This window comes from Crinia signifera, chromosome 2 (genome assembly GCF_055691185.1).
Source record: "Crinia signifera chromosome 2, ASM5569118v1, whole genome shotgun sequence".
Lineage (NCBI taxonomy): Eukaryota > Metazoa > Chordata > Amphibia > Anura > Myobatrachidae > Crinia > Crinia signifera.
Genome location: NC_139218.1, coordinates 141001238 through 141027389, shown reverse-complemented (window position 1 = coordinate 141027389; position 26152 = coordinate 141001238). Strand labels below are relative to the sequence as shown.

The window sequence follows — 26152 nt, the reverse complement described above, 5'->3', positions numbered from 1 at the left end:
TTTGTCTGCAGATTTCAGCAATTGTTTCCTTGATTACTTATCCTGAAATGAAAGTGACATTCCAATTCAGGTTGTGAAGTGAAAAGAAGCTTTGGATCACCCCAATTCAATTATTAATTTAATTAGTAGCTAGTCTGATAAGCTTAACAGCAAAACTCATCTGAAGCAATATCATGATATATTGTGCCACAATTAGACTTCAGGACAAGATAATAGCCTTTTAATGGTAATACCGATGGAGCAGCTCTCAATGGAGCTGCTCCTGGTGATAGAATCGCCATTTGCCTCCTTGCGCCAGTCGATGGAAGGGGGCTTGTGCACATGTTCCATCAGAGCCCTCCACCACCCGTCGCCGGTCCCCTGCACGCCCCCGCCAGCTGTCCCTAGCTGTCCTTCAGGGAGACGGGCAGGGAAGTCGCTCCCCACCACCTTGCTGACGGGGACTCGTGAGCATGTGAGACGCTTTCATATACCCGTCAGATGGAGCTCCTGTCCGCCAGTCTGCGCCAGCTCAGGACATCTGGCGATCCTGCATGCTGGCTGACAGGCACTCCATCTGTATATTGGGTTGTTCTTCTGACTATAGCTGGGTACACATATATACAATCGTCGGACGTTCTTCCGTTCTGGGATGAACGGACGTTCGATTGTAAAGGTGTGTACGCTGTCCCGATTCCCTCTGTACGATCGATAAACGGCCAAAAACGGTCTTGTCCTTCCATACTTGGGCCCTTATTCTAATCGGATCGGTACGGCCCGCGTGCGGCCGTACCGCCGATGTTTTTACTCTGCACATGCGCAGAGGTGAATCTGCGCATGTGCAGCCCCCTTCGCCGCAGACGGATTTCGTCCGCCGCAAAGGGGGCGTATAGGGGCGTGAGAGGCATCATGCCCTCATTTCCCTATGTGTACGCCCCGCGTTTCATGGGCGTTCCCATGCAAACGCGGGGCGTACGCATGGTAATGAGGCCATGACGCAACTCATGGGGGCGGAAAGCTGACGTCGCCGGATGTCAGCTTTCAGCCCCCATACAAGCTACCACACGGACGATTGTCCGTGTGGTCTCAGCTTGCGGGAGCTGCCGCGGCGTGCGGACCTGCCTTCGATGGTCGACGACCATCGAATGCAGGGGGCAGCTCCCACCATGGTGGAGGCGTAGCCTCCACCATTTTTATGCGGTTCGCCAGCCGTCCGTGTACGGACGGCCGTGGCGAACCGTAGGGTGGGCGGGGATTCGTCTGGTGCGGTCGGAGCCGCATATGCGGCTCGACCGCACCAACCAGAATAAGGGCCTTGGTCGGTCGAAGGTTCAGTGCTGTTTAATATTCATCCGACCGGACGGGCCCATATCGGAACAAAAGTGCAATGTGTACGCACGTTTGATCGATATGCTGGCCGTTCTTGCGATTATACTGACAAAACTGGAATGCCCATGTTGGCGTTCCATGGCTGCATGATCTCTACTACAGCACAAGAAGCGTTCACCTCTCCCCATGTATATTTGAAGAAATAATCGTTGAAATATGTATGGCTTCATTCCCATTATTCTTTATAGTATTTCCATAGGGAGTATATATAAAATATATATTTGTATATCTGCTATGATCTGTTATCTATCTACCCCATCTATATAGAAGTTTAGTCACCCTACCGGCTGACTAATTAGACGCGTACCGCATCTATATAGAAGTTTAGTCACCCTGCCGGCTGACTAATTAGACACGTACCGCATCTATATAGAAGTTTAGTCACCCTGCCGGCTGAGTAATTAGACGCGTACCCCGTCTATATAGTTTAGTCACCCTGCCAGCTGACTAATTAGACGTGTACCCCGTCTATATAGAAGTTTAGTCAACCTGCCGGCTGACTAATTAGACCCGTATCCCATCTATATAGTTTAGTCACCCTGCCGGCTGACTAATTAGACGTGTACCCCGTCTATATAGAAGTTTAGCCATCCTGCTGGATTTATTTAGACGCGTTCCCCATCTTTATAGTGGTTTGCTTTAGGCATTTTCAAATACAGGGTCAAAAGCCAGTTTTGCGATCTGAAAGCAGAACATGGCTCCTTGTAGTCATGTTGTTTGTGAAACTGAACACGTGCATGGGCCGGACATTCAAGCGCTATAAACCAATCACACAGTTTTCTCTGCACACGTGGAACACGTTTTCTATGCGTGCGACACAAAAGAATCTTCATTCGGGAGAAATATGTGAACGTAAACAGCAGAATACACATTCTTTTCCTTGGTGAGTACTCAACCACAGTTTATTGTTGTTATGACAAAGGCTTTATTGATGTTTTTGTTGTGTGTATCATGAAAGTAATGTCCATTATGTTTTATTTTTGAACAGACATTTCAAAAATGGCTGAAAAGAATATTGAATTTATGAAGGAATTCATTGAGGCCTACAGAGACCAGAATTGTCTCTGGAATAGTAAATTTAGAGATTATTCAAATAGGCAGAAGAGAGCTGTAGCGCTGGAGGAGCTGGTTAAGGTCAGCCTCCCTGACTACCACACTGCAAACATTGAATGGGTGCGGGCAAGGATTGCCAACATGAGGACAGTGTTCAAAAAGGAGCTGAACAAGAGTGAAGCATCAAAGAAATCAGGGGCCGGTACAGAACAAGTGTATGTGCCCAGGCTCTAGTATTATGATCTGCTGGCATTCACAGTAGACCAGGAGCTGCCAAGGGAGTCCATCTGCAATCTGCCTGCGGCCCAGGCTGCCCCATGCTCCACACCTCACAACCCTGAACTTGCTGAGGAAACCCTCACAGTAAGTACACAGATTACACACATTTGAATTATTTATTGAAAATGAAGATAAAAGTACAAATAAAGTATAGTACAAAGGTAGCATGTCATAGCAATTTAGCAGATCATGTCATCCTGCCAATCCACTGCGCCTACACCATTAAAGTACTGCAAGTACTCTTCTCTGGTCAATTTTGCACTCATAGTAGCATTTCTTGTATTTAGATTGGTCTCCAAGCATGTTAATCCTACTGGCTCCTCAACTGTTTCACTGTCATCCATGCTTGAAACACTGGGGTGTGCAGACAGTGTTTTTCTGCGTAGAGAGTTGTGCAGCACACAACAGGCCATAACTACCTTGTCTATTTTATCTAGCTGCAGATTTATGGCACTATGGAAAATCCTAAACTTATTGCTTAGTATGCCAAATGCATTTTCAACCACTCGCCTAGCTCGTGACAGGCGGTAATTGAAAATTCTGCGATCTCTATTAGGCGACCTTTGTGTCTAGGGTTTTACAACATTAGCGTGTAAGGCAAACGCCTCGTCAGCCACAAAAACAAAGTTTAAACCATGCACATTCTGTGTCCGCTCTGGTAAATGAAGTCCATTATTTTTAAGTTTGTCACGGAACATGGTCTTTTCCAAAGCCCCACCATCAGATACCCTGCCATTTCTGCCAGTGTCCACAAAGATGAATTCATATTTGGCATTGGCAATAGCCATTAAAACAATGCTAAAGAAGCCCTTATAATTGTAGAAAAAAGAGCCACTATTAGCTGGGGGCATGATGCGGATATGCTTTCCGTCGATGGCACCACCACAATTGGGCAAATTCCAAAGATCCTTGAAACTCCTCAGTAGTCATAGGGAACTGAAATATAGAAGTAAAGAGGTTTTAAAAAACAAATCAGTGATTTTGTTGTTACATTATGTTTTACAGCCTTCTCTATTTGTGGAACAATCCTGTTCACCGACACTGGATGTGGCATCACAGCTGCCTTCACCGCTCCTCTGCTCTATGCCCACACCCAGCAAGCTGCACAAAAGCCTGAAGCTCCATCAAGGAGAGGCCGTAAAAGGCCACGTCAGACTGCGGATATGTCTGAGGTCATGACTCGTCAGATTCTGGAGTCTGCCAATCGACTCATGGCGTTGGACAAGGATGAGCAGGGCCATGTGGGGAACGCAATTGACAAAAAACTCAGAAAACTTGATCTGCAACAAAAGGGCTGAGCTGATCATCAGTGACACCCTGTAGCGGGCCAGTGTCCGGACCCTTACCAGACCAACTCGGCTTACAGATGACTCAGTCCCACACCACCAAATGTATCACCCAGATCCTTATCCCCACTATCCCCAGTATGATATGCACGCCCATCCCACTTCTGCGCAACCACGGCTGCAACCGACTGGAGGTTCAGCCAGTGGTCCCTTCCAGGGTTTGGTTGAAACACCATCCCCCTCCCAAACTGCGATGGATCCAGAGCATTATCCTCTGGATAGTATACATTACCAGAACCTTTAAAAAAGTCTAGTTTTTTTTCTATATAGTTTTCTATAAAGTTTTTATATTTATATTCTAAATGTTTACAAGTTTGTTAAGTTAATAATAAACATTTTACTTTTAAAATATTATTTGGTGTTCGTGTCTACATGTAGTCAGCCAGCAGGGTGACTAGGGACAGACATACGGCAAACTGCTATAAAGACAGGGTACGCGTCTAAATTAGTCAGCCGGCAGGGTGACTAGGGACAGATACGGCAAACTGCTATAAAGACGGAGTACGCGTCTAAATTAGTCAGCCGGCAGAACTTGAATGATGGCATTACACGTCTTGAATGATGGCATTACACGTCTCAGGTATTATTAGTCCCAGAGCTTGAGAGGACATAGCGGTGCTGTACCTCAGATCCGCAAGGGTCCTCCCAGTAACAAGTAACGTAGTGTTGCCACCAGTCTCTGCTCAGCTGAAATAGGCCTCCTAAAATAGGTGTCCTGTTTTTGGATTAAAGGGGTAACTAGTGTCAGAAGCTCCATGAAGGTAGGGTCATCCATATGAACATAATTCCTGAAGTCATCAGGGTTGTTCTCCCGTATCTCCTGTACCAATGGCATATGGGAGAAGGTGTCTCGCCTCAGAAGCCAGTCTCTGGTCCAGCAGCTGCGATTCTTGCTCCTCTTTTTTTTTATTGACTGCAATGTTGTGGCCATAGCAGCAAGAATACAAGCACAAACCTTTCTTTTCCTCAAGCTCATGATGAAAGTGGTAGAAAAGAAATGGAACGAATAAACAAACGTACGTGTTCTCTGCACAGCCAGCACTGATGTAAAAAAGGAAATCACTTTTGTTTAGGTTCTGTACTCACGTATCTTTGTTTTGGTATGCCCTTAACCCAGCCCATTATGATAATTTTGTTTATATATTACGTGTCAATAGCCCAAATCGAGAGAGTGTGTACGGTGGTACAATCTTTTTCTTGCGACTGTTCAGACGGGAGTAGATCGGACGTCGCAAGTAAAATTGTACAGGTGGGTACGCGCGTATTGGCTGGTGTTTGTGGGCGGTCGGTCGCGTGTATGGTTGATCGAACGCTCGCAAGAAAACAGGGATTGTATATATGTGTACCCAGCTTATGAGATGACTAGTAGAGCCAACTTGCAGCTAAAATTTATCAGCTTTCATCTGTTTTATGGTCATGTATTGTAACTAGGCCAACTGCTTCATACAGGATATAGAACTCCTGGGGAGTACCTTTAGTTGTAATAGGAATATTTTATTCCTTACAGTGTATCAATATATCTTTCTAGTATTAACTTTGAAGAATATCATTTATACAGTATATCCACTATTGATAAGTGTGATATAAAGTACTGGGCATATTGGGACTTTAAACATGCTTTACATGTGTTTTTGGTGTGTTAAACAGTACTATGGGGCCGATTCTAATCCATTCGTTCCCCAGTGTGTGTTCGCACCGGGGCAGAGGCGGAACTACCATTGGTGCAGCAGGTGCATGGCACCGGGGCCCCTGAGGATTAAGGGGCCCACTGCTGCCACCCACTGGTGCACAGCATATTGTGAACTAGGGTTGGAATGGAGGAGGGGGCCCAAATTTAATTTTGCCCCTGGGCCAACCACTCACAAGTTCCGCCACTGCACTGGGGTCCGATGGTTCTGCCTTACACATGCGCATATTCGTATTATTCATCGGGATGGCCTCTCTGGAACAAAGTAAACTGCAAGCTTTGCAGCTTACCTATTTCAGCAATGAATAAACTGCATCAGCACATACTTATTCTGAAATTTACAAAGTTCTGTTAAGATTTCGTGAACCCTACTCTACAGAAAATAATGCGTCCTGCTTTTTTTTTTTTTTTTTTTAACGCTTTAAGCCTGGTACACACACACATATATCAGCCATTCAATTAAATGTCCAATATACATTGTTGGTGCATCGTGGGTTTGTACCAGCAAATATGTCTGTGAACGATGTAGTTCGTAGGCGTGCCCAGGGGGAGTGCCTGGTGTTCCCAGGCACACCCTAATGCCCAGTACACCCAAACTCCTTTGCTGCTGCTGCTGCTGCTGCTGCACTCCTTTGGCCGCCGCTTCTTGCCTCCATCCCACAGCGGGCCGTGCCCACTTTCTGACGGTGGTGGCCCCTCTAAAAATGGCAGCCACCTCAGAGGAGACACACACTAGAGGTACTGCCAAGGCTGCGTCCATTTTTGTAGGGGCTTCTGCCGACAGAATGTGCGTGTGGCCCGCTGTAGGTTGGTGGCCGAACTCAGTGGTCATAGGAGCGTGGGGTGATGTTAGGAACTCCCTGGACAAATGTAAGTCCCCTTGGCAATGAGTGCAAGTCCCCTTGGCCACGAGCATGCAACCTCTCCTCCTGACAACAAGTACAGTATATAACTCCTCTCTGGCAAAAAACATAGAACTCCCCTGATGCCAATAAGCATGTAACTCCCCCTATCTAGGAGGATGTAACTCCCCCTAGCAACAAGCATGTAACTCCCCCTAGCAACCAGCATGTAATTGTCCTCATTTGCATTTGTACTGTTATTTTCTCAGGATAATTTTTTTTTGCTCAACTATGCACTGGGCTGCCGAGAGGAGGGGGAGCGCGTACTAATTACACGGGCCCAGGCTTGCTGGAAGGGCCCGGCGGGGGCCCTGGCCCGACCCCTCTGTATTTCCCAGGCAGCAGCAGCACACACTAAGTAAGCTCAGCATGAGCATCTCACTGACATTAGAGTTCTTTTCCCACCCACCTTAAACATTTTGGGGACATGGCCTAATTATAGGAGGAGGGGCTGCCTTCCACGAGTAGGCCATGCCCCCAAAATTTTACAGGGGCCCAGCATACCTCTCGGTGGCCCTGTCTATGCATTGTCAGGTGCTGCGGATCCCTTGTGGCGCCATATAAATAAACGATAATAATGTAGGTAAGCTTCACTTATGTGGCATAATACTGTATGTAATAGGCATTATGGTGTGTAGTATAATAGGCAATGCATTGTGTGGTATAATTTGTAATCGACGTTGGCATTATGTGTAATGCGCATTACGGTGTATGGCATTATATTTAAGTGGCACTATGGTGTGTGGCATTATGTTTAATGGGCATTATGGTGTGTGGCATTATGTTTAATGGGCATTACAGTGTAAAGTATTGCAGCTCTCCCTATTTCCTGTGTTTGTGGGGGGGAGAGACATAAATAAGTCACTTATTTAGTTTGATGCCCGGTAGGCAGTGATAGACATGCCCAGCCAGAGGCGGAACTACCACTGGTGCAGAAGGTGCATTGCACTGGGGCCCCTTAGGACTAAGGGGCCCACTTCTGTGTGGCATACTATGAATTTGGGTTGTAGTGGAGGAGGGGGCCCCAAATGATATTTTTGCACCTGGGCCAACCACTCACAAGTTCCGCCACTGTGCCCAGCAGACAGTGATGGACACGCTGCTCCCAGTGGTATAGGTATCATATCAGGTGCCTGGAGGCGACAAAGATGGTAGTGCCCCCCCCCCCCTCTCACACACAGACATACCCAACTACACATACTGCATATAGCATAAGTGACCACCAGATCTACAGAACGCACCTGGACCCATATATAGCATTGTTTACCCCCCATACACTAAAAAATAGTATTGGTGGATCCCATATCCTACAGACAGCATATTTGACCCCATATACCACAGACAGCACCTCTGACCCCCAGATACCACAGATAATATTGGTTCACCCCCCTGCACTACAGACAGTATTGGTGGCTCCCAGATCCTACAGACAGCATCTGTGACTACCAGATACTACAGACAATACCTGTGACCCCCAGGTTCCTAAGATAGCATTAGTTACACCCATACACTACCCTACCTCCCAACATTTGTAGCGTGCACGTGCGGCGAAGGCGTGCACCTGAAATTTGGGGGCTCTGCAGTATATGTGCTGTAGAAGCCTTTGGTGAATGACATCATAGCTGGGTGGGCACATGTAAATGCCCGCCCATTTGTGACATCAAGTGCAACATCGGACTGACCATTTGTAAGTTCGTATCCAATTGTCACATAGGATGGCCGATCAACCTAGTGCGTATAACACTTAAAAGTGCTCAAATCACAGCAGGCAGACATTACTTATTATGAATGTCTGGTTTGTATGGCAAGTGAAAGTCGTATGATTAGGATGGTGCCAGGTCTGCAGCCTGGATCTGTGCCCTCTTGGTTATCAGTTCTTCTTTCAGGTTCTGCACAAGCAAAGTAAACAATGAAAATAATTAAATAAACTGGAAGTGACAGGGAAAGGAGCCAAAGTAGTAAGCAATAAGGAGAAAAAATTTCTATGCACGCAGTGCATGGCTATAAGATAAACAGTATATTTCTCTATTACGTTAGTTTAGTTAGTGACAGTAACACAGATTATTTTATCCAAGCTGACTCCTGATCACCCATGTGTAAGCAGGTTTAATACAAATGGATTGCTCAGTAAATAAATTGACTTTACTTTAAGAAATATTCTCCTAAACCACTTCTTGTTGTAGCAGTATGTAATATAAAATGCACTTTAACTTGACATCTGAACTCTGTTACCCTGGCGATTACTCAAATCTTAGAAGATGCACACTTGAACTTTGGCATTCTATACTGGCCTGCGATTCATACACTACCTCCAAATATGTTCCAGGACCACAGAATAGCATTGTAGAGAATACTGTCCACTCTCTCATGTTTATTATTTCCAATTCCTGCTCTAGTCATACAATTCCACAATTGACCTCTTTAAACTCGAGCTGCCATTGACACTTTTGACAACCCTTTAATTCTTCAAACACTCCACTCCTTTGGGCTCATGACAATCTCCTCTCATAAATGTCCTTCCTACATTCTATCATTCTACTTTTATTACTTCTCTGTCTAAACCTACCCCTCTCTCCCTCTTCTATTGTTATTCTGTAGTTTGTCACCTTCACTTCTCACAGTACTATCATTCCTATGGAGTTGATATACAGTATAGTAAAATGGAGACGTTGCCCATATCAGCTCTATCTATCATTCCATAGATTATATCAGTGGTTCCCAATCTTTTTTGAGTCATGGCACCCTAGAGTATCTTAGTTTTCTTTTGCGGCATCTCTAGGCCAAAAGTTTCTTGTTGAGAAATTGAGAAATTAAAATTAAATTAACTAAATTGTGTTTATGTCATCCTTAGAAGCAAATCTTGTCCATAATTAAACAAGTTTGTCCACATATGTTATGATTGGCAGCCACAAGTACTGGTTTATTGCCTATTTCATTGACCATAAATAATTTGAATTGGTCCTGCACAACTAACCCATGGGTGCTACAGCACACCGGTACTTATTCTAGTTCACTTTTTCTGACAAAATCCTTCTTAGATGGACAAAACCATGTGCACTGCAGGTGGGGCAGATGTAATTTGTACAGAGAGAATTAGATTTGGGTGAGCTCTATATTGCAGTGTGAAAATAAAGCAGCAAGTATTAACCCTGCACAGAAACAAAATAACTCACCCAAATCTAAATCTCTGCACATTTTACATCTGCCCCCCTGCAGTGCACACGTATTTGTCCATCTAAGAAGGATTTTGTCAGAAAGAGTGAACTAGAATAAGGCCCACAGTTTGGGAACCACTGGACTATACTATATAAATGAAAGAAGATGATTGGATACTTGGGCAGCTTCTCCACTTTAAATCTCTTCAAGGCTTGACACAACTCACTATTTGTGATCTAACAAGGATAAAATACCACTTTTATGATGATGATATACAAATCTACCTATCCTCCATTCTCACACTGGATACTACCAAACCATTGCCTTTGTCGCCTAATGCCTGGACTACTTTCACCTTCTCCTCTCCAGCTTTCCTCTCTCCTGCCTCTCCCCTCCAGTGTCAGTACTGCTGCTCACCTCTCCTTGGCCCTTATTCTGATCGGTGCGGCCGGAGCCGCATATGCGGCTCCGACCGCACAGACGAATCCCCGCCTTGCGTACGGATCGCCACCTCCGTCCGTACGCGGATATGTGGCGATCCGTATGAAAGTGGACGGGGATACGCCTCCTCCACCTTGGGAGCAGCCCCTGCATTCGATGGTCGCAGACCATCGAATGCAGGGCCGCACGCTCCACCAGGTCCCGCAACACAAGACCACACGGACACTTGTCCGTGTGAAATCTTGTATTGGGGCGGGCAGCTGACATCCGGCGATGTCAGCTGCCCACCCCCTACACGCGCGTCATGGCCTCATTACCATGCATACGCCCCGCGTTTGCATGGGAACGCCCATGAAACGCGGGGCGTATGCATAGGGAAATGAGGCTAAGTAGCCCCTCACGCCCCTATCCGCCCCCTTTGCGGCGGTCAAAAAAAGTGTGCGGCGATTTCGCCTGCACATGCGCAGAGTGCCCTCTGCACATGCGCAGAGCGAAAACATCGGCGGAACGGCCGCATGCGGCCGTTACCGAACCGATCAGAATAAGGGCCCTTGTTACACTGATTCAATTTCTTCTCTCCTTCAACTTTTTCTCTGACGTTTCTTCCACTGCAGTATAAGTTTCTCAATTTCAAAGTTCTCGGCAACTCTCCTCCTCATACATCTCTGACCCCATAGATATTGTACATTTATAGCAGGTTTCTTGAGTTTACATTGTTTGTACTGATCACTTTGTTCCATGTTTCCATAGTCTGTTTGGATTGTGAGTTTTCTGTCCACCTTCATCCTTGGCCTACCATATGGACTTGCTGTCGGTGTAGGATTTTCCATCTTGGTTGTCATCTTTAATACGCAATTGTGAGTTTTTCCATTTCTTTTATACAGAATATTGATTTCACCCTCCCCCAGTATTTTACACTTTAGAATAAATACAATTTAGAATAAATTAGAAATACAACCCTATTTAGCTATCTTTGTAATTCAGGATAAATGTACTAAGCAATATACAGTATGTCACCCTTATTAAGTACATTTATTGTGCAGTTGTGAACTGTGCATGAAGCATGTAGAGATACTGTTAAGACCCCCATCCACTAGTGCGATATTTCTACTTTTTTTGCAATTTCAAGGCATTGTGGTGACAAATCACATGAACAATGACACATTGCATTTCATTTTTCTGCAATTGCGATGTGAGGCACATTCATGTGCGCCTCACATAGCAGTTGCAGATCTTGCGGGCTGCCATGAATATTCATGGTAGACCTTGCTAGGATCATATATACTATACATTGTATGGGAAAGGACCGCATACAAAGACCATATGTGATCCTGGCGCCCGGCAGCTGCCGGATTAGTTGTCAGGGTATTGGAGGCCTGGTACCTCATGCAATACATCGCCCTAGTGGATGGGGTCCTTTAGACTACAAGATCACTCTGTTTATTTTCTCTCATATCAGTCGAAATGGTTCAGAACTGGGTCAGGTGGTCTTCACAGATATCTACAAGAATCCAAAAGTCTACAGCAAGGTAAGAGGGACACCTATAAACCTTTTATTCTATTTATGTCTAGTAAGCGTAGAATATTACAATAAGAACTTAATAGAATCCTCCAGAACACTATTATATTTCACAGGTATGGACTTATTCTGTAATATTTTCCCATATTTTAAGTAACACTTGTAAATTTGTTTTATATGGCGAAGTCACTTATAATAAACTATATTTTTTTAAACTATATTAATATATTCAGATTTAGATGTTAGCAATTCATATTCGTGTCTCTTTTATTAAAGGATTTTGAAAAAAAAAATATTTTACTTACATTTACTGTTTGTTCTGCTGGTTTTAGGTTCAGTCTATCGATGGCATTAAGATTGTCAGCTACTGCTCTCCGCTGTATTTTGCGAATTCAGAAATATTCAGACAGAAAGTTATTAAAAAGGTAAAAGCTCCATATCTACTATACAGCACAATATAGAGAAGACTCAACATTGATTTGGTGATATTCTACAATGACCTCACAGTACAGTATAATGACCTCACCAGTACAGTATAATGACCTCACCAGTACAGTATAATGACCTCACCAGTACGGTATATTCATGACTGCCTTTTTTCTCTTTTAGCCATAGATTTTCTAACGTAGATTATTTTAGTGTGTAGATTAATCCAGTATCAGGTACAATTATATTATCTGGTGTAAGATGTGTGTAAAATAGGCTGGTTATGAAATATTGGTTTTTTTTTACAGTTTTTCTGGCATGTGGTATTTCATGCCCTACCGTCCACTAGGGTGTGGTGGCAGAATAAAATAGAGTGCCGAGCTCAGCGAGGCACCGTGCCCAAAGCATGGTGAGCAGAGCGAGCCATGCGAGGGGACGTGGTGCTATATTTTAATGTCCATGTTGACTGTGTTGACATTTGGAACAAAAATTTGTGGAAAACCCCATGTCAACATTTTGACTGTCGACCTTCCCCATGTCAACCTAATAACCGTGTCGACCTTCCCCACGTCGACCTAATGACCCTGTCGATCTTACCCATGTCGAACTAATGACCCTGTCGACCTATAGCCATGTCTACCTTCCTGCATTTCGACCTAATGTTGTCGACCTAATGCTTGTCTACCATAATACTGGTGACCTAATGATCCATACCCATGGAAAGAAATGCCTCAGGAGCTCAGTAGGGCTCATTTGGAATTAGTCTTAAGGTGCCCCTACACAGAGGTCCGACTGTCATACCTGTCATACCTGTTTGCCCTTGACCTCCCCCGGCTACTTCCCTGTCCCGACTTGGCACTTGACATTGTTTTAATGCATGTAAAAGATCTCCTGGGGAGCTGGCAGCGGCAGTTCCAGGGAAAAGCACCTGTGATGTGCCGCTGATGGTCTGATTCTAATTTGTCTTATGTGCTGCACATAAGATCTCGAGGATCTAATCCGATTCACACGGGAACGCGTGATGCCATAGCACCAGCAGCTGTGTGCAGCCGAATGGAGGGCCACTTCGAATTGCTCCATCTGGCATTAAATAGTGGCCGCACACTTAAATTCCCCCCCCCCCCCGCAGATTTGGGAACAATGATCTGATCAGTCCACAATGGAGCATTACGTTGGCCTGATGATCCACCTTACCCATTACCTCATCATTGCACTACCTCAGCATGCACGCTTACTAGTCTGTGAGGCCTTTTCCACTCTCCAAATCAAGCATGAGCTGGTAATACAATTGTCATAGAGGGTATGGGAATCACATTAAACAGTAGGAAAAGTATTTAATGCATTGACTCTGGGACTGTGGGGAAAAAAAGTTCTGGAATAAACTGATACACTTTGTAAACAATGTTTGTAAGACATGCGTATTTCTTGACCCTTTGGCATGCCTATCCACTAAATTTAAAAACTGGGATCTAGGCCCTTATAGGTCTAATTTAATACCCCGCATAATGTAACAGTGATAATTACGGTCAAAAAAAATTATTCTGTGCCACTGGGCAATGACTTCCACCCCCTCTTTTTTACTTCCACTCCAACGCCTGTATTTTGACAGAAGAATTTCTTTGCCTGGTTTAAATAAATATGTAGAAAACTTGCTCTAAATGGTCCTCTTATGTAGCTTCTTGTGATTCTCATGCTAAGCAACATATATTTAAATAGTTTGAAACAACAGGTTGGCACTTATACAGTACAATTGCACATAGCTTGGTGCTTACATATAGAACTGTTTTGTATGTCAATATTGCAGTTACTGTAGTTTATGTATCTGTAAACACCCCCCCCCCCCCATGTTCTATATTTCTAGTTTATGAAGTTACATTTTAATCTCTTTCCTGAATGTTCAGATTTGGTCAGTTATGCGTCACCTGATCTAATGATTTGATAAACAGTTTTACACCTCTAACCTCGCCTTCAACCCTTGTACCCTCCTTATATGTTCTCCTTTGTGCATTCCCCAATCTATAGTGCTCGAATCTATTAGCATAAGGGTTGTCACCATTGGTTGAGTGGACCAATGAGGGATAAGTGGGACTATGGGGAGCTGCTGCGTATTGGGTATGTCCAGTACCTTGTGAAATTAACTGGAAAGGAAAGATTATACTTAGCGCTCACCCTAATGTGTGGGAATTTATCTATAAGAGAATATCAACCACTAAAGAAAGAGAAGAAGTCAGTGAGGTAAAATGATATGGTTTTTATGAATTATTATAATTAATGTGCAATGCAAATGTGCAGTCCTGGTTACCTCACAGGAATAGGCCAGCGAGGTATCACTCTGCCTGGCCTTAGTGCGGGGCTTAAGGGTATCTGAAGGGAATCCTTTAAACCATAGATCCCAGTAGGGACCTATGTACAATAGCAGGTGACCGCAGCGGTCCCAGGTGGGGGTGGGAAGGGTTGTGCCGGAGTACTTGACTCAGCAGCACTGCGGGATGGGGTGGTCTGTAAAAGTCACTGATGCTAGATGTCACTAGCAGCTGTGGGTCGCTGGTAATGAACAGTTCATGTGAATTCTGGTGGATGGTGTGTAGTAAGCTGTGAGCGGTGTCTTCCTTCTTTTCTTCTTTTTTTCTTCTTTCTTTCATCATCTTTCATCTTCTTCCATCTGCTTTATTTCTTCTTTCTTCCTCCTTTGTTCTTCTTTCTTCTTCTTCTTTGTAGCGTAACTAAAACTATGGGAAGTTTATTTGAATGATCACAGGTCCTTTATTGAATAAAACGTTAAATCTAAATGATATAATTTACATAATATCCTTACAAGATTGTGTTACCATAACAAACAATGTAGCCCTTTTTTAAAATAAGATAGTTTAGGACCATATTACAGATATGTTAGATACAGGTTGAGTATCCCTTATCCGAAATGCTTGGGACCACGAGCAATTTGTATAATGGATTTTTCCGGTTTTTGGAATATTAATTTTTTTACATACTTACCTGTCCCCTGGTGGGTCCCCGATGGTCCCTCGGCATCCATGGAGTCCTCCAGGGTCCGTGGCAGGCCTTCAGCTTCATCTCCGGCATCTCCAGCGGTCCCAGGAGTGCATTGCGCGAGTTCCCACCGCGCCTGCAATGCAAGGTGCTCCTGTGACTGCTGGAGACGCCTGAGATGAAGCCGAAGTCCTGCCGTGGACGCCGGGGAACTAGGTAAGTATAAAAAAAGGGTCAGGGGGAAAAAAAAAAAGAAAAAAAATTCAAACTATTCCAAAAATAAATACGTTTTTTGGAATAATTTAGATAACGGATATCCGGATACCGGATACTCAACCTGTATATGATTTTGTAAATGAGCATGTGATTATTTGAATGATCATCCTGCATTACAAGGACACACATGGTATATAGCTGGACATTAATAAATAAGCACTTGGGGAGCTATAACAGCAACATTCTGGTCTGATGGGAATCAAGGCTGACACATTTCACAGACTTTGTGCAACTCATCACATTCCAGCACATTTTAACAAATGATTTACTTTAAATGAATTTAAATATACAGCAAATCAATACACAAGTAATTAATCCTTATATTTGTTTATCTTGTGCTTTTGAATAGATCACATTAATCACACAGCCACATTCACAAGTTCATTTATTTCTGTTTTATTTGACTTTCTCTCATTCCCAATGGAAAAAATGAACATTAACATTGGTATGCCATTCTTATTTGTTTGAGAACATTCTGCCTGATCAAAGTCTTTTATATCTTTAGATATGACGACTGATTGTAAAATTAATATGAATTGCTTGTAGAAAAGAACACTCACAAATAACTATATGTCCAACTCAGCATCGCAACATACAGTATGTGCCTTGTTTACACAAAGTCATCACCATGCAATTGCACTTTATCTTTAGTAGGAGCAAAGCTATACCAGAGCCATAACTATAGATGTGTCGAGCACTGGCATTGGACAGGACAGAGCACCCTAGAGGTGGCATGGTATTAGACCCTTGGCTCCAGCAGCTGGATAGCTAGGTGCCTGGAATGGCACCTGCTCCCAGTATCAATGCTGTAATGCCAGCCTGAGCCTCTTTTAGACATTAAGGCCATGCAACCCACAGCAAGTATTGTGACTAGAAAATTAGCCTTTTGCCATGACACCCCTAAAATTTGATTACTGAGAAAATAAGAGGAAAAAAAACATTAAATTAAGCAATGTGATTACATTTCCCCTCTGGTTCAGTTTTGTGACATGAAAATAAATAATTTTACTTGCCCCTGGACTTTCAACCCATGGCACTCGGCAAGTATTTTGCGGTACCCCAGGGAGGTAATTTCATACTAGGAGCCCTGAGGCAACATATTCACTCTTAACACCCCAATCCCAGCAGCAGTCAGACACACAACCCCCAAAGCATATTTCCCACAATCCCCACCCACATTGCATTTACATCATACTTACAAACTTTTCTAGAACTTGCAGAAGGATGAATACTCCTCCTGCATCCTGCTCACGTAATAGTGAAGTGAGCAGGATGGTAATATAATACATTGAATTGCAAGTATGGTTCACTTCCAACACCACTGCAGCTTCCAGACCCCTCATCCCTTTACTGAGTCTGTCCTTCTGCTGCCCTTATACTACACAGATTCTCCTCACACTCAGAAGCTCCTCAGCCACTATTGCCTTCTATCACTAAAACTCATATCCGCTCAGCGTCTGCTCAGCCAAATGCTGCCTCTTCTTCTCCTCTTCTGCTCCTCATTCTCTTCCCCTCACTGTCAATGCTTTCTATATCGTGTGCATTTCCTCCATTTGCTATGCTTTCCTCCCACACCTTATAAACATTCTGGTAGGTTAACTGTATTCTAACAAATGAAACCCTAGAATGTTGATGTGTGTGCTTGTATATAAAGGGCTATAAAAAATTAGAGCCCCATATAAAAATAATAATAATATGTGATTAATAAGTTCCATACTCATCTACCCATTGAACTGCCCAGCATCTTACATATGGTTCCTTTATACCAGACTGGATTGGATCCTGGCAAAGTCTTTCTGGCCAAAAAGAAATACCTCAAAAATCAAGAAAAGGAAGAACTGAAAAGACAAGAGGGATCCGTGTACAAGAAGAACAAAGTAAGTCTGTCTCTCTCTGCATGTAATGTAGATGTTCACTAAACTTTTTCATATTTATATTCTGCTTTCTTATGGATGAAACCATTACTGATTCAGGAGGTTATTCAGACCTGATTGCACGCCTGCACATTCGCAGGCTGGGTGATAATCAATTAACTGTGCACTCATTTGTGAACCAAACCATACCCTCTGTGCTGCCCCAAATGTCGACAGCCAACTCCAGCCACTCCAGGTCACCCAAGTAGAGGTGGGGGAGATGTTCAAGAGGGCCAAACCAAGGAAAGCACCAGGTCCTGATGGGGTGTCACCATCTTCCCTGAGAGTATGTGCAGGTCAACTTGCCCCCATATTTACCAGGATATTCAACAAATCACTGGAGCTACGCAAGGTTCCCTCCTGCCTCAAAAGCTCCACTATTGTTCCGGTCCCCAAGAAATCAATTATTACAAATCTGAATGACTACCGGCCAATAGCTCTGACGTCTGTGATCATGAAAACATTCGAGCGCCTGGTACTGAATCACCTGAAAGCTGTGACTGGCCACCAGCTAGACCCCCTCCAGTTCGCCTACTGATCTAATCGATGCGTTGAGGACACAGTCAGTAAGTGACTTGAGAGGCTGGGAGGACAGTGACATAAGTAGGTAGTGACAGTGGTACAATGACAAAGATAGTAAGTCAATGGGGAGGCATGCATCTGAACCTCCAATGCTCCTATATTAGTTTATCTAGTTATTGGTGTCTCCTCGATGCACTCAGTGATCTAATAGGACCGTCAGTGCTGGCTGGTGGGGGTGCGGATAGATGGCACTGGCTGGCAGGTGTGTGGCACTTTCTAGGAGATGTGTGGGGCAGGCTGCGCTGGCTAGAGGGTGAGCAGACGGATGACACTGGCTGGTGGGTGTGCGGGTGGACGCCGCTGGTTGGCGGGTGGAGCTGATTGGCAGGCAGTGATGACAGGACTTGTCATTTGTGCTGACTGCACCCTTACATTTAGCTTAAAGTGCTGGCTGGCCCCTGTATACAGCACTCACCCGCCAGTATAGGAGATGGTGGAGATGACAGCTTAGGTCAGGGCAGGACCTCAGTTAAGAGCTTTGATCCGTGGCGGGTCTTAGTGACCTCCGGGTATGCCGCAACTGCTCTTATTTTTTCTTTTAAACCTATAAACAGGAGGGGGGGCACAGTCTCTGCAAATTAACTGCCCAGCAATCAGGTCTGAATAACCTCCTCAGGCACAAAACAGGCATAGGAGTGGATGGGCACTACTGCCAAATTTGCTTTGGTAATCACAAATGATTTTCTCAGCCTGTGCAAGTGTGTGTAACTCTGACCCTTCCACAATTCTGCGAGAGAGACAGGCTGATCGAGGCCCGAAATTACACCGCTCACATTCTATGAAAACGCCTGGGCAAACATGCATTTTTCTTGACACTTTCAGAAAACAGCTGGTGACCACCCCTAAGAGGTGACTTCCTGTCAATCAAATTGCGGAGTGATTGTGAATAGATTCATTGCTATTTTTCTGTGCTGTTTGTTGTCGCTCATGCGCGCTGCCATCCAGGCACATGCGCAGTCATGCCATAATCGATCAGCTTGCAAATTCACGCAACAGCGATCAGGTCAGAATAAGCCCCTAAATTAGGTCAGCACATAACTGTATACAAACAATGGAAAGCCATAAATATAGTAGAACCAAAATTTAGACAATTAAACTGACCAAAGAATAGCTGGCAAGGAGAGAAGACGATAAGAAGGGAATAATGGACAGGCAGAAATGGGAATGGAGGGAAGTTTCTGCAGGCTAGTGTTGGTACATAAAGCACGCTGAGCGCAAAAGATCTGTCAGAAACAAATATCTCTGCCATATGTATGCCTCAGCATAGCATGGAAATCTGGTTTCACGGCAAGGACACTCTATGACTATCCCACAAAACAGATGAATTTCATGTGCTTACATGTGCTGACATCACTGGTCACAGAGAACCAGCTGTTTATAGATACTCTGTGACGGTTCGTCATCTGTCATTTTGCTATAAAATCATTTGCTTGAGTATGTACTTTGAAAAACAATAATAACAAATATTTTTTTTCTGTTCTCCATCTATATCAAGGCTATATCTGTGCACTGGAAACCAAAAATAAAGTGGCGCAATTTCATGGGGAAGTGGCATGGCCACGGAATAGTACCAGTTCACATTTTACCACACAGTAGTGTCCTTATTCACATTACACCGCGGAGTAGTGTCCATTATTCATGTTGCACTGCTATTCATTTACATCGCACGTTACAACACACAGTAGTGTCCGTTGTTCACATTGTACTGTACAGTACCAACCATAATTACGAAACACCACATACAGTAGTAGTGTTCTTTATTCACATTGCATTGCTCAGTGGAGTCTATTATTCATGTGGAGGGGGGTTTACAGCTTGTGGTGTCACTTTGCGCTAACTATATACCTTTAATGATGGATTAGGTGCTGAATTTGTAGTCAATACTGTATAGATTAATCAACAATGAAGGTCAAAACATTATTGCAAGCATCCTGATGAAGCCAGTCACCTGGCGAAACTAGTTGACGCACCGCAGTAACCTGGACCCGCCGATCACCCCTCTGGTTAAGAGGGCACCGACGGGAGTCTGCCGGCAGACGCTTCCATGTCACACCCCCCCCCCCCCCTGGAAACCAGGTATCTAGCCTATAGAGGCTCCAGCATCAAAGACTGCAATTATACCTACACCAAACCCCGGAAGCACGGGACATTATCCCTTCCAAAAGGGCATCACCCCTTGTGAGTCTCTCTCCCTTTCCCATACCCACCCCATTGTCTGTGTTTACCGGTAATAGGAAATGACATGAGTTTTTATAGAAACAATACATGCAAATGAAATTAATTTATTTTTAAATGGTTCAATCTAGGAGGTACCGGTAGTATACCTCCACACTTCTGCAGCTTATATATACTTACATACGTTCCAAAGCGCAAATCCTCCTGACAACCCATCTTACTATTATTCATGTGGCACTGCACATTAGCATCTTTTACTCATGTTACACAACAGTAGTGTCCATTTATCACATTACACCACACAGTAGTGTCCATTATTCACATTTCCCAGCACAGTAGTGTCCATTATACACACTAAACTGCAAGGTATTGTCCACTATTTACATTGCACAGCACAGTAGTGTCCACTATACACATTACACTGCACAGTAGTGTCCATTATTTATGTTGCACTGAACAGTAGAGCTGCTTTTACACATTACGCCCCAGTAGAGCTTGTCCTCCTCCTTTTTTTCTTCTGATTATCCACCAAAAATATCATTCAAAATCTTTTGGAAAGCTAATTATCTGTAACAGCAATTGCTATATACTACTCATCCTCATTGCCTCCTTATTGCAGACGTTGTCACTGCAAGAGCTGCAAGAGGACTTTGATGGATCTGCGTCTACCGATTCTAACAACAACAGCACAGTGAACGGAACAAACAGTACCATCAGTTACATAAACTCCAATACCCTGACTGTGGACTCGCCAATTCCAATTATTATTCCAAATGGTTTATTTACCCCAGCGCAAAAAGAAGATCCCATCTTCTCAGCTCCTCCAATTGTTGATTTCCATACAGTCATCATTGATATGAGTGGCGTGTGCTTTGTTGATCTGATGGGGGTCAAAGCCTTAGGAAAGGTAATGCATACATTTTATGGGAAGAATACTTTTTTTGTGTACAGTAGTGCGCTAGAATGCTAACACTTTACTCACATCCCTAATTAGTATACCCTAATAAAAATCAAAAAAAAGTTACCTGATAATCCATTCTTCTTTATTACATAATTCAAGATATATTTATATATATATATATATATATATATATAGGAAAGAAAGGAATGCAGCACTCCAGCTCAAAATATTAAATCTTTAGTGAACAAGTGTCATCTCAGCAACGTTTCAACAACAAGCGCCGTCCGACATTTGTTGTTGAAACGTTGCTGAGTTCTTCATTACTTTCTTTCCTGTATAACGCCTGGGCATATTGCGGGCACCCGCCGGAGAAACTTTGTCTGCGGATGTGGACCATCCCGTTTTATATATATATATACAGTGGCGTAATTGCCTATTTTGCACCCCCCCCACCACCCCCCCCCCCCCGCATATTTTTTTGCGCCCTCCCCATCCCCTCGGCCAGGGCCGGATTATAATGGAGGCACAAGGGGTCAGTGCCCCTGGGCCCCCCTCTAGCTAGGGGCCCCCTGTGGTTGGCATGTATTTTGAAAAAAAAAAATTTTTTTTTTTTTTTTTTAGCTAAATGTTTTGTGCATGGGAGTGGGGTAGTGCTGCAGCTTCACCTACAGTATCTGCCAATGTGACAATGATTAATGGTGCTGAGCATCGGGAGCCAAGGCACACTGACTGCACAAGTGTGCTGTGCATTACTGGCAGTTGACTAAGTCCCATGACACTTTGCACCAGAGGGCAGAAGCTGAGAGGTTTGTGCTGAGCTCTGATTGGTGGAGCTCATTACATGCTTCTCAGGCCCATGGAGAACAGCAGCAGCAGCTTAGTCATGGGAGGGTTTTTAATCAGAGGCAGCACTAGGACTGTGAGGTCTCCTACAGAGTAAGGTGCAGAAGGACAAACACAGGCTTTTTATGTGGTATGTATGTGTGTGTGTGTGTGTGTGTGTGTGTGTGTGTCTCAGTGTCTCATATATATATATATATATATCCCCTGCAGTTAACCATTGACCAAGTTTATACTGCCTTTACTCTGTGTTTTGACAGTGTAATATTCTCCCATGCAGTTTGCGGCCAGTAATGACAAGTGCAAGGGGGCCCCCCTGTCTAAAGTACCCCGGGCCCCCCGAAGGCTTAATCTGGCACTGCCCTCGGCACCCCCCCATGCCCATACCTGCCCGGCCGCATCTGCTGCTGTCACGGTCCCGTCTCTCCCAGCGCTGGCTCCTGCTGCTATAATGAAAAGTGACACTTAGAAAATGGCTGCCCCCATACTGCAGACAAAAAACTGTCTGTAGTATGGGGGCAGCCATTTTCTAAGTGTCAGTTTTTATTATAGATGCAGGAGCCAGCGCTGGGAGAGACAGGACTGTGACGGCACGGCAGGCAGGTACCGGCAGACAGCAGCGGGTAACTATAGCCCCGCAGACCCCCAGCGCCCAAACTTTCTCTGCGGCTTCCTGCCACAGCGGGGACTGCAGAGCTATAGTTATATATATATATATATATATATATAGATTCTGTGGAAGACCGCACTCGCACGGGGTGTGTAATAGTAGCAGCGGGCGGGGTGCCTAAAGGGAGTTCATTTCAAGTATGAACACCTTAGTACAATCCAAGGGTTTCTCCGGGGAGAAAATAGGCACTCTCCTAAGTAAAGTCATAAACTTGTTGTAATCCAAGTATTTTGATTTATTAGTCATCCAATAAGTTGGTACAATATATTGTGCTCAATGATACTCCGACGTTTCGGTCCAATATAGGCGGACCTTTATCAAGGAGCATGAGTCGCAAAGTACACATAATCATCGATGGGGCAACATGAAGTATGTTGGAAAACCTCCTCCTGCAGTAGGAGGTTTTCCAACATACTTCATGTTGCCCCATCGATGATTATGTGTACTTTGCTGACTCATGCTCCTTGATAAAGGTCCGCCTATATTGGACCGAAACGTCGGAGTATCATTGAGCACAATATATTGTACCAACTTATTGGATGACTAATAAATCAAAATACTTGGATTACAACAAGTTTATGACTTTACTTAGGAGAGTGCCTATTTTCTCCCCGGAGAAACCCTTGGATTATATATATATATATATTTATTTATTTATATAGATCAAATAATAACTCAGTCACAATATATATTGAATTCCAGTAAGACTATACCCTGGGTGGATTAGAGTGTACTGTACCTTTCACATATATTCACTAGAAACAGCCATATTGTTGACTAAACCAATAGTTACTGAAATGCAGCCTATAAGATGCCTCACCCAAAAAATGGTGTCTGCATATTGACAATAGATACATGGTATTCATGGTTGATACATGGAATGGTATCATTAATGCACATGGGCAAAGGACATTTCACGTGTTATATTGTGATTCTCTGGCTACAAACTTAACCTTTAATTATTTTCTCCCCAGTTGTGTTCCAGTTTCCAGAGAATTGGTGTAAATGTCTATTTAGCAGATGTACAAGGTAATTATTTATTTATTTATTTGCAGTTTCTTATATAGCGCAGCAGATTCCGTTGCGCTTTACAATAGTAAACAGTGATAAAACAAACTGGGTAACAACAGACAGACATGGAGGTAGGAGGGCCCTGCTGCAAGCTTACAATCTATAGGGATATAGGAGGGAAACACAAGGACAGGCACCAGTAATAGCATAGCAGTCCCAACAAGTTACAAGTCCAGAAGGGAAGCTATATAATACATAAGTGCCTCAGAGGGTTATGCGTGTAGAACTTAAATATGATAGGCTTGCCTGAAGAGGTGAGTTTTCAGGGAACGCTTGAAAGTTTGGAGGCTAGCGGAGAGTCTAATTGTGCATGGAAGGGCATTCCATAGGATGGGAGCAGCCCGATGAAAGTCCTGTAATAGTGAATGGGAGCTAGTGATCCGCTCAGATGAGAGACGCAAATTTTGTGCAGAGCGGAGTGGTCGAGATGGGAGATATTGTGTGATAAGTGCAGAGATATATGCTGGTGCAGTATGGTTAATAGCTTTATATGCAAGTAGAAGTGTTTTATATTGAATACGGTAATATACAGGCAACCAATGGAGGGACTGGCAGAGCGGATCAGCAGACGATGAGCGTCTTGCAAGGAAGATCAGCCTAGCAGCAGCATTTAAAATGGATTGCAGTGGTGAGAGTCTGTTCTTGGGAAGTCCAGTTAGGAGACTATTGCAATAATCAATGTGGGATATAATGAGTGCATGGATAAGAGATTTAGTAGTGTCTTGTGTGAGATACGGTCGTATTTTGGATATGTTTTTTAGATGCATGTAACATGATTTGGAGACAGATTGAATGTGGGGAACAAAGGACAGGTCAGAGTCGAGGGTGACCCCTAAGCAACGAGCTTGTTGGGTAGGGTAGATTGTCGAGTTGTCAACAGTGATGGAGATATCAGGATGGTAACTGTTCTTAGTTGGCGGGAATATAAGTAATTCAGTTTTGGAAATATTGAGTTTGAGTTGGCGAGAAGACATCCAAAGTGAGATGGCAGAGAGACATTCAGAGACTCGGCCCAAAACCACTGGTGACAACTCTGGGGTTGATAGATAGATTTGAGTATCATCCGCATATAAGTGATACTGAAATCCGAAGGAGCTGATTAGTTTGCCAAGCGAGGAGGTATAGATTGAGAAAAGCAGAGGACCTAAGACTGAGCCTTGCGGAACTCCGACTGACAGAGGTAGTGAAGAGGAAGTAGAGTCAGAGAAGCGAACAGTGAAAGAGCGATCAGATAGGTAAGATGTGAACCAGGAAAGGGCTGTATCATTAAGACCTAGGGAGTGTAGTGTTTGTAAAAGGAGAGTGTGATCCACAGTGTCAAACGCAGCAGAAAGATCTAGAAGAATAAGCAGTGAGTAATGGCCTTTAGACTTAGCTGTTACCAGATCATTAACCACTTTAGTCAGTGCTGTCTCAGTGGAGTGTTGAGAGCGAAAGCCTGACTGAAGCGGGTCTAATAGGGTGTTGGAGTTTAGAAAGTTTGTTAGGCGAGAGTAGACAAGTCTCTCAAGTAGCTTGGAGAGGCATGGGAGCTGAGAGATAGGACGATAGTTAGAGAGAGAGTTAGGGTCAGAATTGTGTTTTTTCAGAATGGGAGTAATCGCTGCATGTTTGAGCAGAGACGGAAAAGTACCAGTAGCAAGAGAGAGATTGCAGATTTTAGTTAAGGTTGGAATAAGCACAGGAGATAGATTTTTTATGACTTGTGCAGGTATAGGATCAAGAGGAGAGGTAGTAGAGTAGGAGGATAAGAAGAGTGCGGATACTTCCTTTTCATTTGTGGGCTCAAACGAAGAGAAAGTGCCAGAGGGTTCAGGTGTGGCAGAAAGAGGGTTAGAGATTGTGGAGCATACCATTTCATCTCGGATGTTATCAATCTTGTCCTTAAAGTAGGAGGCAAGTTCTTGTGCACTGATGGTAGCCAGTGAGGGAGGAGGGGGAGGGTACAGAAGAGACTTAAATGTGTAATGAAAATGTCTTTGATGAGCATTATGCTGATTGATTGGTTAATGTGTATAGAATAGATACAGTAAATAAAACAAAGTGCCAGTGTAGATCGATCAATTGTTACTTTTATTCACTGGCTCATTAACATGAATAATTAATCAGTGAAAATAACTTTATTTCAACATATACAAGAGAAATGTACGGTACTGTACACTGAGATGATTGCACATGTGTGACAGTCACAACAGAATTTACAATCTTATTTCACTACAGAAGGAAAGACACACATCTTTACTTCAAACAAAAAAAATTTAGTCAAAATATTCAGTATGTGTTTGAACAGATTAGGCACGAAATTCCGTCTGTCAGGATTACCAGTCAGTATACTGACAGCAGAACCCGGGAAAAACCAGAATCCTAACGGATCACTCAAAGTATTTTTACCCACCCATAATCCTACGGTTTACGCACCGTTCCCACATTGTAATCCTAACCTCCCCTGCCAGCAACCTAACCCTGACTGTCCCCTCCTGCAACTTGACACTATCCATCCCCGCCCCCACTGCTAAACGCTAACCTTCCTTCCCCACCCCTGCAGTCTAAATCTAACCT

General features: G+C 43.8%; 1 protein-coding gene across 1 annotated transcript in view; it reads left to right on the top strand.

Moving 5' to 3' along the window:
• SLC26A9 (solute carrier family 26 member 9) overlaps positions 1 to 26152 on the top strand; it is a 164693-nt gene that overhangs the window by 118981 nt on the left and 19560 nt on the right. The window contains exons 13-18 of the mRNA XM_083173028.1: positions 10983 to 11089; positions 11692 to 11761; positions 12084 to 12176; positions 17211 to 17318; positions 20731 to 21018; positions 23497 to 23551. Of these exons, the coding sequence (XP_083029154.1) occupies positions 10983 to 11089; positions 11692 to 11761; positions 12084 to 12176; positions 17211 to 17318; positions 20731 to 21018; positions 23497 to 23551 (721 nt within the window). The remainder of the gene's footprint in view (positions 1 to 10982; positions 11090 to 11691; positions 11762 to 12083; positions 12177 to 17210; positions 17319 to 20730; positions 21019 to 23496; positions 23552 to 26152) is intronic.